Here is a 15,841-nt window from a genome sequence, read left to right as displayed (position 1 = left end):
AGATATTCGACAATGATGTTGCAAGTTTTGAAGTTTCGTAGATGTATAGAACTTAGAGATGTATTGATCGATACTGATTTTCCTAAAACTTAATCTTAAAAGACCGGACTAAATCCAAATGCTTGGAGGGAACAATTAGCTAAAGAATGCACGAGGAGTCTTGTGTCTACCATCGAACAAGGATTATTGTATAGCGGAGTATATGAAATCCAGCCTTATTAGTCTATGTGCGACTTGAGGACTCGGTCACTGCATGCCAACAAACAATAAATAACAGCTTCATAGATCAACCACAACAATAGGAACATTACAACAATAGGAACATTACAAAAATAGGAAACTTGTTCCGAAAATCAACCACAACACAGTAAATAGAATCCAATGAAATCCAGAAAAAGCATGGAGAGGTATGGCAGCTTCATAGATCACCACAAGCCTCAGCCTTTACTAAGTGCTGTTACAAAGCATGATGAATCACCTTTGAGTATCTATCCCCACCAATAACGACTTCAGCGTATGGATCTCCACTTCCATTGGGTAAGCTCTTCAGACCAGTACTGCTAATTTTGCTCCCTTAGCCCTCTAAAAGTTTAATTTGATAGGAGTTGAAAAGAGATGGTACAAGGATTTGCCTCCAAAAGATTAATTATGATCACTTAGCCATCCAAAAGATTAATTTGACTGGAGTTGGTAAGCGATGAGATAAGGAGACACAAACTTTCAGATGCAAGGAATTGCCAACCTTCAGCCTTCGATCACTAATTAAGTGCAGCTTCAACCATATCCGTAAATTAGCTCCATCAATAACAGCTTCAATAGAGAGCCCCACCACAACCAACCAATCCCAGATATGAAGCAACAGCTAGCAACCACACAACCCACCCATTGCCACCTAAAGCAAAAGAACAATATCTGTTACCCAGCTTGAACAATATCATTTACTCTAAACATGATATCTTCCATTAAAAAGTTTCAACCACCCTTACTTCTTGTCAAGCAAAAAGCAACCCTTACTTCTTGTCACGCAAAAAGCAACCCTAGATTGGAGAGAAGAGGGGAAAGAGAAACCCAAACAAACCTGAGAAATTTTTCGGTGCCCCTGAAATTTTTTACAACAAATGTAGACACATCTGATTACCGAGGGGGCAACAAATTTGATAGAGCCACAGAAACTTGTTGCATAGTGGGTCGGCACTGCGGGTTGGGGTGCAAGCATGCAAGTGCTATCTTTACAGCAAGAACCACTGCTTCCTCCTCCTGATTCCTTGGTAGTGGGAGCCGTTTGTCCAATACGTCCTTGAACAGAATACCATAAGAAGATGGTGGTGACGAATCCAAAGATGATGAAGAAAGAGAAGACATGAGATCCCCTGGATGCCTCCCCATTACAACTTCCAGTGTTAAAACTCCAAAGCTGTAGACGTCTAACTTTTCATTCACCTCCATTGTGTAAGCAAGTTCTGCCCAAAGAAAGGAAGGGTACAACAAACAGGGAAAAAAACTACTAAAAAATTGTAGAGGAGGCTTAGGAATTAGCATATTCAACATAAAAACACGACACTATATTGGTAGCTAAGATGAATTGTGTAAGTACCTGGAGCAGCATATCCCAAGGTGCCTGCAAAGGAAGTCCAATTTGATGACTGCAGGTTTAGAAGTCTTGCAGTTCCGAAATCAAATAGGTAAGCGACATCTTCTAAGTTTAGCAGAACATTCTTGCTCGATATATCACGATGAATGACCAGGGGTGAACATCCATGGTGCATATATGACAAAGCATCTGCCAAACCTTTAACAACATTTATCCTCTTATCCCAATCCAAACTTAGTGCTTCTTCCTCACAGCTTAGTTTCTTGTCCAAGGACCCCCCTTCCAAGAACTCATAAACCAAAAATGAGTGTCGTGGATGTGAACAGTAACCCAAAAGCCTTATGATATGCCGATGTCTTATCTCTGTCAATGCATGAATCTCACTCATAAAACTTACCAGGTTAGCCAACTCGCCATCTTGGGAAGGAGGGTACTTTTTTACAGCGACAACTTGACCACTTGGCAGCTCAGCTCTATAAACAGTGCCATATCCACCTGCTGCAATGCAATGCTTGTCATTGAAATCCTCCGTCGCTCGGATTATGTTTTCATACACCAATTTTCCATCGAAGCTCCAAATCTCAAACAAATCTTTATTACTTGCTCTGTTTGGCTCAATTTCGTTGTCTCTCATTTTGTTGCGGTGGATCAGGAAAGTCATAGCAACAATAAGAAATAAAATACCCAACAAAGGAACTACAACTAGAATCACAATTTTTTTATGATTTCTCCCTTTGTCTCCATTGTTCTGCTTCAATGAGCATGGCATCAAACTAGTTTTATTGCCACATAGTGTATCATTGTTTCGATATGCTTGAAATGAAGCATCTTCAAATGCTTTTGTGTTGGGCAGAGGACCCTCCAAGTGATTGTAAGATATGTCAACCGACGTTAAACTTGACATCCCGTTTAAAGAGGAAGGGATTAAACCAGACAAGAAGTTGTGGGAGAGATTTAGTATCTCTAACCTTTTCAAGCTCCCAATCCCAGATGGTATCTCACCTGTTAATAAATTATTTCCAAGATCGAGATTTTCAAGAGACTGCAATTTTCCTAATTCAAAAGGAATACTCTCCCTGAGAAGATTTCTGCTCAATTTCAAGTTCAAAAGATTCACACAATCACCCAACTTCTTTTGAATAGGTCCACTAAGATTGTTTCCAGACAAGTCTAGATGCTGAAGACTAGAAAGGCTTCCAATTTCTGGAGGAATATCGCATGAAAGTTTGTTATTGCTAAGAGTAAGATTGAACAATAAAACCAACTTTCCCAAATTCTTTGGTACCGCACCAACTAGATGATTTGAAGAGAGGTCGAGTAACCGTAACTGAGTTGCTCTTCCAATGCCAGGTGGAATGTTTCCGGAAAGGTCATTGTTGGAGATCTTTAGGCTAGTCAGATTGGGAAACTAATCCCATTTGTGCCAAAGATCGCCATAGAAATTATTGTGACTGAGATCTAGATAATCAAGGTTTGGGAATGCCTCAAAAACTTCTGATAAATGCCCCGTCAATTGGTTTTGATCAAACCTAACACGAAGTAACTCACTGCAATTTCTCAAGCTATTCGGGATACGACCAGTTAAATAGTTATTTGCTACAACAAGTCATTTCAGGGATCCATGAACGAACATATACGGCGATAGATGACCGGTGAGCTTGTTGAAGCCCATAGCAAGAGTCTGTAGATATCTAAGATTGTCTAGTTCTTGAGGGATAGATCCAGAGAGAGAGTTCTCGTCAAGGGTCAACCATATCAGGTTTGTCAAGTTCCCTATTGAAGCAGGGATGGGAATCTGTCTTAGAGTCTAGGAAGGATGCGAGGAGAGCGGCAAGGACCGCGGCTCAAGTAAATGAACCGGATGTGGAGGATGTAACGTGGGTAGAGTTTGAGACAATTTTTGAGGAGCAATATTTTCCTGAAACCAGTCGTGATCAATTGAGAGAACAATTTGAAAAGTTAGAGCAAGGAAGTATGACTGCCTCAGAGTATGCACAGAAGTTCCAATCTTTATCTCGTTTTGCGCCAGAGTTGGTGGCGACGGAAGAGAGGAAATGTAGGCGCTTTGAGGAAGGGCTACGTAATACCGTGAGGAGGATGGTAATGGTGCAACGCAAGACTAAATTTGCTGAGGTAGTTGAGTGTGCAAGGAGTATTGAGATTCCGAAGGAAGCGCAAAGGAATAGGGGGGTTTGGGAACCGCAACAATCAACCGTGAACACGAGTTCTTCATCGGGGAGCTTTGGAAGCCAAGGGAGGAAAAGGGCAAGGGAACCATCTCAGACACCGCAGGGTAGTTCGTCGCATTTTAGGCCGCCGCCGCCTTCTTTGGGGACTCGGGGTGCTCTATCTAGACCTTCGTCCGTGTGTTACAAGTGTAATCAACCTGGACATGTTCGTGCTCAGTGTCCACACCTCAAGAAGGCTTGTTTCGTTTGTGGTACAACGGATCATTTTGCAAGGAACTGTCCTCAGGTGTCGGGAGCGCGTAGTGAATCAGGTTCCGTGCAGCAGACGGGAACAGGGCACAATGCGGGCCGACAGTTCAGGGGCACTTTGAGGCAGCAGCAGCCTTACTTTCGTCATACTACGTCAGCTCAGAGTTCCGGGGTTGACAAGGGAGCGAGTTCTTCCGTGCCTGCTCAGGGTTTTGGTTAAAGAGGGGGTTTTATGCAGGGTCAGGGTACCCAGGGGCGAGTTTTCAACATCACTTTTGCTATCCCACCTACCACTTCTCAGGCTCCGGAAACTTCTGTTGTGAGGGGTACTTTTCTTTTATTCAACTCATTTGCTAAAGTACTCTTTGATTCTAGAGCATCGCATTCTTTCATTGCTGCATCATTTGTGTGTGCCTTGGAATTGGAAATGGAGATTATTAGTCCTCCTTTGTTTGTCGAGACACCTTTAGTGGGTAGAACGCCTCTTGATTGTATTTGTCGAGATTGTGAGTTGAATATTCGTGATCGTCGTTTCGTATTCGACTTCATTGTTCTGGGAATGTCGGGATTCGATCTTATTCTGGGAATGGATTGGTTATCCACATTCCATGCTACCATCGATTGTTTCAAGCGTCGAGTTCGTATTTGTCCTCCCGAAGGTCCTTGTTTCGAATTCTTTGGGGAGCGTCAGGAACCGTTGGAACCGTATTTATGTGGGTCTCGTGAGCTAGAATCAGTTTATTCCTTGTTGGCAAGCTTGACGTTAGATGAGGATGCCTTTATACGTGGGGAGTTACCCTTAGTGGTTTGCGACTTTCCGGATGTGTTTCCGGAAGAGTTACCTGGTTTACCTCCCGAGAGAGAAGTCGAGTTCGCGATAGACTTACTTCCCGGTACCGCTCCTATTTCCGTACCTCCATATCGTTTCGCGCCCGCCGAATTGAGAGAGCTAAAGACTCAGTTACAAGAACTGGAGAACCTAGGATTCATTCGTCCAAGTACGTCTCCGTGGGGAGCACCAGCTTTTTTCGCGAAAAAGAAGGATGGTTCACTCCGTTTATGCATTGATTATCGTAAGCTCAATCGCGTAACCGTTAAGAACAAGTATCCCATGCCTAGAATCGACGACCTATTTGATCAACTCCGAGGTGCCACTTGCTTTTCCAAAATCGATTTGAGATCCGGTTATCACCAATTGAGGGTTCGTAGAGAAGATATCCCTAAAACTGCTTTCCACACTCGCTATGGTCATTATGAATTCGTTGTGATGCCATTCGGTTTGACGAACGCTCCAGCTACTTTCATGGACCTAATGAATCGGATCTTCCGTGCTTATCTTGATCGTTTTGTCGTCGTCTTCGTAGATGACATTTTGATCTATTCGCCTACGGAGGAGGAACACCAAGCCCATCTCACCATCGTTCTTGAACTTTTGAGAGAGCACCAGCTATACGCTAAACTTAGTAAGTGTGAGTTTTGGTTATCCGAAGTCAAATTCTTGGGTCACATGGTTTCGAAAGGTGGGGTGTCTGTTGATCCAGTAAAGATAGAGTCGGTTTTGAATTGGCAACGACCGAAGAACGTGTTTGAAATCCGTAGTTTCTTGGGTTTGGCTGGATACTACCGTCGTTTTGTCCTCGACTTTTCTCGTTTAGCGGCACCGATGACTAGATTGACACGTAAGGGGACCCAATTCGTTTGGAGTGACTCGTGTGAGGCAGCCTTTGAGGAGTTCATACAGTGTACTTTTCAGATATAAAAGGTGATGAACCAGATACAGTTCAAGGGATAGAAACAAGAGGATCAAGCGATTCAGACAACTCAAAATTTGTATCTTCATTAGAAGCTTATTGATGAATAAAGTACACGGCTACCAAATTTCAAGTAATTGCCAATTTAGCTCGAAAATAAGGTAAAGGAACAGAATATCATACCTTGAGAAAGGTTATGTGAGCTCAAAAGAAGAGTAAAAGAAAGTATGGATAGGGCTACAGGCTACCAATTTCCTCATTATCCTTCCCCTAAATTTGTTGCCTAGCTTTCAGTCTCTCATGAAGGTAATGGTATACTTTTATATAGGCCATAGAGTCTATGTATAGGGTGCTTAAATAATGATAGATAGCAATCGATAAACACACACACACAGGCACACACATAAACTAAATGCATGGGCAGGCATGAAAAAATTACCATTTGTGGAAACTTGCCTATTATTGAACTGGTACAAGCATAAAATAAAAGTCTTCAGGCTGTTAATCAGGGCCTATTTCTGAGGAGGAGACGACAAGGCGGACGTCTAAGGCTTCCAAAATTCACACAAAAAATAGGTCCCTTTCAGTGTAAATCAAAATACGTGTTACAGCTAAATCAGTTCTGAAGTTTAGTGCCCTGAGTCTGGGGTTCGAGATCTCTAAATACCCGGTCTTGTTTTGCGCATCGCTTTATAATGGTTCGAGATGTTAAAAGATGATGTCTGGTCTAGTGTTTATGGCAGCTATGCCTATGTACCAAGTCTCTGGGTTCAATAAAATATAATACCGTCTTGTTCGTACTATCTACTCGTTCATACTTCTAATTTTGGTTTTGATATTTATAAAATGAGGAATTGACGTAGATGTGATTCTAAATATAGAATAGTTGAAATAAACGTGTTAATAATTACGTAAGATTTGATTCTGAAGATAGAAAAGTTGACATAAACAGGTTAATGATTATGGAACGCTATACATGTAAGTTAAAAAAGAACATTAAATGACTGTGAGGTATGCATCTAAATACAAACAATCAATAAGTATAGAATAATCTTAAAAAAATATTGTGCAACTCCTATATAAATAAGTGTACAAGGGAGGGTCTTTACGGGGGTGGCTTAACCTATTTGTCAACTCTTATAAAGAAATGGAAACTAATAGTTAACGAATGATTGGAACTTTCCTTATTAAACTAATTTCACATTCCTTTCAAAAAAATAATAATTTCAAATTGGATATTGATGAATGCAGTGACTCTTCTCAGACAACCACACGTGGGTAGGATGTACGAGCATCCAGTTAAAAGTCTTTATGAGCTCATGAACATCAACGACTAACCTTATATAGAATGCACACAGAAAATATAGTTCAAATTATACCGGTTACTATTACCAATAGAGAAACCACCATTGCTCTGGTATGTAGAAGTAGTCAACTCTCAGAATTATTATCAGACTGGAGTTCTGCTAGCGTTTGCTGCATGAGTATTTTTTCAACAGCATCCACAAAGCTTGAAATATTTTGTCGGATTTGCGCATCCAATGAGTTTGCCAGTTCCTGGTAATGGTAGGAAAATGGGAAAACAGGAAAAACAAACATCTAAAACACCACCAATGAGAAATAAAGTCATCAACGCCTTTGAGGTTATATATTCTAGATTGAAATGAAACAAATGATACAACAAGAAATGAACTACAGTTCAGATTTATGATGAAATACTGACATATGGCAGCTCAACCAAACCCGACAAAGAAAAACATGAATGACATTTTTTTTTTTTTTTGATCGGCCATGAATAACATTCAACTGATATATGTTTTTTTTTTCCTTTTTTTGTCCAGTAAGAACGTTCAACTGATACATGTTGCTGAACTTTATATGAGGAGCAAATCTACAAACACACCTTTAAAACACAACTGCGGACAAAACCGTGTCTGGAACCGTAAGATGCACATGGATTCACATACATCTAACAGTTCCAGACACAGTTGTGTTCAGAGTTGTGTTTCAAAGGTGTATTCATCGAGTAATTGATATGAGAATAAGGTGTACTTCTGTTCAGCAATTCAAGGATGATCCAAAATAAGGGGTGGAAACTACAAGAATACTTTTATCCATTCAAAGAAACTAAATGGATGATACTACCCACCTCAACTTTGCAGAGAAAGCTCAATGAAATTTCCTTCGAATACTGACTTGAGCTCTTGAGTGATATCAGCTTGAGAGCGTTGTTTGATACTGGCCAACCTTGAGACATCTTAATGAAAGCATCAACTCCTCCCACCATATGAGCAACTATTATCTCATCCCTGTCTATATACTCGAAGGAGTGCCTGCAACACGTGCTCATGAGTCATGAATGATATTCTTGAAAATCAATGATATTATTCTACGGTATAGAACACGCAATTATATCAGCTATTCCAATTGAACTTGCTTGGAATTCGAACTTTCGTGGGCTTTGAAACATCAAAATTCTGGTATGAGAAAAACAACACCAGAAAAAACTCAATCGCGCATATCGAGTTCTGCACATTCTGTGTCAATTCTACTTGTCATCATTTTAACCAACAAACCTTGTGGTCTGTTCCTAAGGTACAAATGAGGTTGAAAATGCTCTCAAGGATGTGATCAAGTTGTGCTCATTTCCACGAACCTTCACTTGCATCTCATGCAAATTCATTACTGCTTCTCTTTTTCGTCATGAGGAGCATTCAAGGAAGGAGCATGGGTTTTATAGCCGCTTGCCGCTCAATACATTTTGATAATTTTCCTACTACCACGGTATCAAAGTGAAATCATACTATCTGTAGAGATAGTTTCAGAATCCAGTTCTCTTTGTTGTTTAAAACATTAACATGACCACCGTGGAGCAGATGAAACTCTGCTCTTTGAACAGACGGATAAATGTGGTGAAGTCTATAGGATAACAAATTAGACACCTCAGCACTCACACCAAAACAGGAAAACTTTCAAGGAAAAGCTCATATTATTTATGAAATTTCAGAACTCAAAGCTATCCAAATACCACAAACATAAATCTTACCTTGACTTATTTGCAAACTTCACCAGCAATCGCCTTAGTGTGCAGAGAACAATTCTATCTTGAACTCTTCTTACAAACCACTCCAATGGAGACCTCATCTCCAGCATTGACATAGTTGAAAAGAAATGCCTGGAAGCAACAGAAAATATAACACTCACCAGAAACAAAACCAATGAAGTAACTAAATATCAGATCCCATAACCCCAACCAAGTATCCATATACTGATATACTTCCATCAAAAATGATGTTTAAAGAAAAATAATAGACAGACCTCACGCCAACTGGATGTCTACATATTAACATTTACAGGAGTATCTATCAGAAGGCATATAAAACAGCCCAACTTCAAAGTTTCATTACCAGATAATAAAAAAATTCAAAATAAGGAAGCCTTGAGTCAACATTGCTTTAAGCGTTCGAGAGAAGCACACAAATCCATCACAAGGCCAAGAAGTTATGGTTGGAAACTTGGAACATGAATAATAAGACAACTAGAAATCCGTCGGAGAAAAGGAGACAACCCACAAATTTGAAATGTTTACCCTTCTCCAATGGCTTTTGCCAAAACAAAGAAACAATACGAACACAAGGGTCTAGTTTTATGGGGCGGGGGGGTGGTTTGTTATCGGCAGAAAAGAGGTTTCCATATCATTAAATGCTACTATAATGGCAGAAAAGAGGTTTCCATATCATTAAATGATACAAAAGAGAATACCTATAGTAGTACCACACCAGGGAGCGTCATACAAAGAGGACTAGCTCAACCTATCACTACATCTCACCTCACATTTTTTTTTATAAGAAAAACAAGAACAACCACCTAAATCCCTATTGGCAAGATGCCAAACATCAACCTAACGAGTTCAACCTGATAGCACCTAAGCCCAAGAAAGGGCCAGGCCTTGCAACCTAATTGGGCCAAGCCCATTTGCAAAAGGCCTGCCCACATCAGCCTACCTAACCTGCCAAACCCTACAACTAACCTAAGCAGACAAACCAAACTCTCCGCCTCCAACACCACTTCCACCACCGCCACCAACCCACCTGCCCGCCGAAACCCGCCGCCACAAAGACACCCCACCCAACATCATCCGCCGCACCAAAGACCAGCATCGCTGCCAGCAAACATCGCCGACCGCATCAGCCACGATCGTCCCAAATCACCCAGCCATGGCTGCCGCCTCAAGGACTCTCCTTCGCCGTCGTACCAGGCCAACACCAGTTGCCGGACTCCCCGTCACCGTTAGGCATAAACCGGTTTCACCTAAGAGTGGAAACCGTCTGGTCGTCGCAATGGAACGGCTGCACTTGGCTAAATGTACTGCACGTGAAGATGAATAGCCTCGAGGGTTGAGCACGCTGGCTGACTCAAATCGCCAGTTGCACCCAACATCAATCCACTAACCAAAGCAAGATTGCTGCCGCCACCGGATAGCACCGACCACCGTCCAAAACTCAGCCTCCAGAACAGCCATACGCCGTTAAGCCCTGACCGGAGGTTACCCAACAGTAACGTCAGCGGCTGTTCAAGGAAAGCCAGAGCAGATTGGAAAGGGGGACAGCACACACCACCCCCCACCCCAAAGCGGAAACCCTAGTTTGCTGTTCGAGAGAGGAGAGGAGGGGCCAGGAGTAGGAGAATAGGATCTACTGTTATGTTACAATAAAGCGCTCACATCTTTGCAATTTACATATTGGAACATGCATGCCTAAGTAATATATTAAAACTAGAAAATTTGCACTTGATCCAAAATTACGAAAAAATAACCAGAGTTATCGGACTTCAAAAGTATGGGATGTATTAGATTCAAACAGGCAATGCACTAAAAGCAAACACTAGTAAAATAATCACAAAAAGACTTGCGCTGATACTTCATGCTTGCACTAAATCGAACACTTGAATTAGTGAAACTTTAAGTCCAAAAGGGTTCAACAGATATCAGGCCATCATAGAGGAGTGACATCTCCAAGACATAATCCTAAAAAAGCAACACCATACCTTACCTTGGAAAAGAATCAGCGTAGGCAGTACATCAGACGAACTTAAAGCCAAAGAGAAATCAAGATATGTATGGCAAGAAACCTACCTGAAAGATTTTGTCGCATCAATCAGTTCACCAATGTATACATCATTTGGGAAAATCTGTAGACATCACAAACAGCAGTGAGAAAACCCAGAACCTGTAAAAATTTGGAGCCAATGGCCGTAAACACAACAATATAATATGCATGAATTTTTGGAGCCACAATTAAGACACAACATATGAGATTTTTAGGCAACATGAATCTGCTGATTTAACTCCTATAAACCTCAAGAGTGTGCCTAAAAGCAAAACAAACCTCGTGCTCAACCTGTCATTACTATAAGCACATCTTCCGTGCATTTTATATAAACTTGGACAAAATACTATCAGAAAACTGTAAGCAAACATTCTCTGGTTATTAAAGCAGCATAACATCAGAATGATGTTTGGTGAAGGTGGTGTCATACTTTCACAGCTTCACATTGTTATATCTCAAATTCTGCTTGAAGGAAAGAAATTTAGGTAACAAAAGCTTGATAATATATGTGCATGAGCTAATTGTGGCAAAAGCCTCACACAACAAGCGCGGTCAATGTTCAGTAGAAGCAGTACACATTGTCCGAATGGTTTTTATCAATCGAAGTTAAGCCTCAAGAATAACCCAACTCAGAACGATAAAAAAAAGTGAAATGATCAAGAAAAATTAACATCATACGAACAATACACCACTTTTAGATAACTCATCATAGCAAAACCAATTTTCTTTTATGAACAAAAGCCCAGTTATATTCCCCTCTGGCAGGTAAAAAATCATTAGTGAGGAATATTTTACAAGAGTTAGTGAAGCTGCATATAAGAGAACCTCAATCTTGAGTAAGAAACAAGAACGTATTCATCACTCATTTTCCAATGCGAAATGCAAAGGGGAAGGGGCACAAGGAGAAGAGTAAGAAAACTTGATCTATCGTTTCCCTCAACTACAAGAGTTCTCCAAGTTCATAGTTTGCACATAGAAACCGGTATCCAATCAAGCACTGCAAAGACGAAGCCATTGTGTACCTGAAGGCATGGTCCGTGCCAATTAACATTTATGGGAACAACTAACAGACTAAGCAAGGAAAGCATGGAGTAAGTCTCCAACGGTTGAGTAGTAATACTAGTAGATATTCTTCTGAAGTTTTTTCCATGCTTCAATGGCCTTTGGTAAGTGTGAAGATGCAACCTCATGAATAATTGAATTTCTCAAGAGCAGATAGGCAGAGACAGAGAGAGGAACATTTAGAAGTCAAACCTCCACACTCTTTAGCTCCAATGTCCCTTCCAAAACTTCTATAACCAATTCATGATTGCGTTCCAATGGCTCAGTAATATCCTCAATTTTGTGTTGGGACAATAAGCTTTCTGAAGTTGGAATGTATGTCCTCAATGTCAACCTGATGCGGTTTCCCTCGAATTCCATTACTTTAAGACCTGTCAATGCATCCTCAATCTTTTCTACGGCTTCATACCTACAAGCGTAACATTAAAGTAGAATTGTAGTTAAAGTTTAAACTAAACTGACATGAGCACTAAACAGCAGGAACAAGACAGGATTTAGAAGCTGGAAAACCTCTACAAATTTTACCTTTTCAAAGTGCAATCAAGATCCTGCAACGATTTTAGAGTTATTTTGTTCTTCTCGATCTGGTGACTAAGTTCCAACATCTACAAGGTACGAAGACAGTAAATTATTACTGGTTCCTTTCTTGAAGGCAACAGAAAAAGTCAATCACATGAAATGTTCTTGTACAAAGTTACAATAAAAGCAATGGCTTAGAACAATACAAATGCGTAGCTAAAGCATAGAAAGAACAATTGACAAAGCTAAACACACCTGTTCAGATGATATCATCACTTAGTATGATTGCAACAACGAAAAATACAGTGAGAGATTTTGCAGCCCATCACATTTCTCTAAGAGGTATGTATATATATGCAGAACTCATTGATTCCTAGCACCTAATTTAATCCATCATCAAGGAAGCAATAAACTGAACATATGGATGAAGAATCAGACCTTAAACTTGTAATCTTCCTTTGCATATGACAATTCCCCCTCCCCATGTGCAGGGCAATCAGCACGTCCATCAGCTTTTACTTTCTCAATACCCTAGAATATGCCATCCATATGAACGCTATCAAACAGAATTTGTAAATTAGCTACAAATTGACTTTGTAGATATAACAGATAGATAACTGCCAGAGAAACAGAGTTAGCAGAAGACAACATTACAACATCAAGAAATCATCACATTTAATGATAAGGAAGCGCTAGTAAGCACTTGATTTCACTGTGAATTTAAATCAAGCCACTCGGCATTGCATAGCAGGTAGCAAGATGAACATGAATGAAGTCCCTTCCATTTTCAACCTTAAGAATGCAAGGGAAATTCATGTGACTAGATAAGATGTACATAAACTAACAGAGATTTTAGTAGAGGAATGAGGAAAAACAATATACACATAAAAGATCTGTTTGCTCCTCTCGCCCCATTGTTATTCTTTGAGTGATGGAGGCGCCTCTTTTTTAGGAGATATGTCGAACAGCAGTTTCAGTTTGATCAACTTGGAAAAACAAAGAGTGACTTTTATCCTTGATTTTTCTCCTGAAATCCATAATTTATAGCCATAGAAGTAGTTTTTATCAGAAACTGGAATAGGCAATATAAATAGTTCTCTTCAAGAATCAGAGCAAAACCGTAAACAGACAGCTCACTTCTTGGCAATCACGTGTACCTTGACTAAAAAGAAGGTTTTGTGCTTTTGTGAATATTTTATATGTGTAGGCATGGAATTGTTCTTTATTTCACCATACATTTGCGCTTTTGTGAGTATGCACAGGCATTGAATTGTTCTTTATTTCACCATATAACGTGACTAATAGGTTGAATATCCAACCTAGCAACATATCTTCTATCACCAACAAACACTTATTAGAGTTTAGAGTTCAGAGGAAAAAAAATTTAATGGACAGCTGAGTACTAACTTGGGAAGCAATAGAGTCCAATGAACAGTACAACCCTTCAAGCTCATTCTCCAATCGATGAGAATCTGCAAATACACACGCATCACATCAGCCACACATGCGTCTAACATTTCAAATAAAAAATAAACAATTCCCACCTTCTACATACGTCTCCATAAAATCCTCAATTTCACTGGATATTTTGGCATTTTGAACCTCCACGGAATTAAGATCCTCCTTTAATTGTCCCAAATACGCATCTACATTCCAAAATCAGTTGAATTAACATCATAGGCACGTATAGACGGATAATACAAAGCACAGATTGAGCCATGGGCCACAGACACAAGAAGAAAAGAACGCAGCAGTTATTTCACATGTGCTCCATATAAACTAGGATAACAAACCCAAAAATGTTCAAATCGAAAAAGAGAGAGGAACCATGATATTGCATTTTGGGGGATAATATTACATTTTGGCCTCGTAAGGTTTCTCAAGCATATAAAAAAAAAAAAACCCAGCACATTCCAAACGTGTCCGTATCCCACACTTGTCAGACACTAATGCCTCAGGCCGGAAGAAATGCTAGTACACCATCGATCAGGCAAACATGAATGAGAGCATGAGAAAGGTTTACCTAAATCATCAACCGCCAGAGCCCCATCGTCGGAATACTCGGACAGAACCTGATTTATTTTGCTCTGCAACACAATTTATCTATTCAAGAGTATACCCCAAGTATTGAAAAAAAAAAAAAAAAAAGATATATACAAATGCGAGATTATAGAAAAGAAAGACGAAAATTGTAAAAATGGAATATGAGTTGTACCGTGAGCTGAAGAGCACAGTCTTTGAGCAGTTCCTCCGAATCAGAAAGGGTCATTTCTTCTGTGACGTCGTTTGAACTTCCGTAGATTTCTCTCAGTTCCGTAATTCGACTAATAAAAAAGGAAGAAACAGGCAATAATTACTAATTGAGTGCACACTATGCACTGATATAGACATAAATAGAGAGAGAGAGAGAGAGAGAGAGAGAGAGAGAGAGAGAGAGAGATGAACCTGCGAATGGCGTCAAGGTCTAGGGTTTCTGAAGAGGGATCGGAATGGTCGCTCATTTTCACCACTTGAGGTGTTCTCTCGTTCTCTTCCCTATCCTTGATCTGTCTTTTTGTCCCTCTCCCCTTGGTTTCCCGCCTTTGCTACTGTGAAAAGCCCTAGTTTGAGATTTAAACAGAGGACTCCATGTCTCCATTTCATGGTTTGGAAGTGGGAACTTCCCGTTGGTCCGTTTTGTGAGTTCTTTCGGCCTCCGGGCAGGGGTGTGCACGGGTGGGGCGGATCGGGTTTGACCTCCAACCCGACCATATCGGGTAACAATATTTTAGGCCCGTGAATCGAACAAGACTAAGAACCATCTGTGAGCCCGATTCTTTGGGTCGGGTCGGGTCCGCCCTTACGGGTAAGAAATGCACCAACCCGAACTTCGAACCGAAAATTGATTTTTAACAGAAAGTAAATCTGCATCCGTCCGAAACACATGTTCGATCCTGCCAGAGACCCTTCGGGTCGGGTACGCGGTGTTTTTGCACACCCCTCCGGCTCTACTTTGATGATCAAAATCGTATGTATTCTAGAATTTGTTAATCAAGTCAAAATTCAACTTAATCGGATATCATTTTATATAATTTCAAAACACATTTTATTTAGAACATATAATTATATCGAGCACACGAATCGGAACCCGTTTTAACTCATTCTCTCTGGTATCTGATCGACTTAATTTTTGACGTGGTTAATGATGGTCTAATCCATTTACATTTTTATTATACAAATGCTAATTAAAATTGATCTGTACTATAATTCATTATACCTTTCTTCTCGTGCAATTTCAACCGGCTATAGTTTCTTACGTGATTTTGCAATTGAAATTGCAACTGTTAGGCTGTGAAGATCGATCGGTTTTGGTGGCCTTGGTCCGGATCATCC

General features: G+C 40.3%; 2 protein-coding genes across 3 annotated transcripts; both read right to left on the bottom strand.

Moving 5' to 3' along the window:
• Positions 1–261: 261 nt before the first annotated feature.
• Positions 262–5,372, bottom strand: LOC131318154 (MDIS1-interacting receptor like kinase 2-like). Its single transcript, XM_058347959.1, has 2 exons — positions 1,595–5,372; positions 262–1,460 (listed from the first exon to the last, which is right to left on the bottom strand). Exons 1-2 carry the CDS (start codon positions 2,493–2,495, stop codon positions 1,135–1,137), a joined length of 1,227 nt encoding a protein of 408 aa, XP_058203942.1. The 5' UTR covers positions 2,496–5,372; the 3' UTR covers positions 262–1,134.
• Positions 5,373–6,964: 1,592 nt separating this feature from the next.
• Positions 6,965–15,119, bottom strand: LOC131318153 (uncharacterized). 2 transcript variants are annotated; one of them, XM_058347958.1, is made up of 12 exons: positions 14,915–15,119; positions 14,685–14,793; positions 14,493–14,556; positions 14,014–14,115; positions 13,877–13,941; positions 12,908–13,000; positions 12,476–12,555; positions 12,143–12,359; positions 10,915–10,970; positions 8,827–8,955; positions 7,930–8,089; positions 6,965–7,337 (listed from the first exon to the last, which is right to left on the bottom strand). In XM_058347958.1, the coding sequence occupies exons 1-12, from the start codon at positions 14,968–14,970 to the stop codon at positions 7,212–7,214; spliced, it is 1,257 nt and encodes a 418-aa protein (XP_058203941.1). In that variant the 5' UTR covers positions 14,971–15,119; the 3' UTR covers positions 6,965–7,211. The 2 variants fall into 2 exon arrangements, with proteins under 2 accessions (XP_058203941.1, XP_058203940.1); XM_058347957.1 differs by having other exon boundaries at positions 7,930–8,113; positions 14,915–15,116.
• Positions 15,120–15,841: the final 722 nt, after the last annotated feature.

This window comes from Rhododendron vialii, chromosome 2a (assembly GCF_030253575.1).
Source record: "Rhododendron vialii isolate Sample 1 chromosome 2a, ASM3025357v1".
Lineage (NCBI taxonomy): Eukaryota > Viridiplantae > Streptophyta > Magnoliopsida > Ericales > Ericaceae > Rhododendron > Rhododendron vialii.
This window is presented reverse-complemented; position numbering and strand designations above follow the sequence as displayed.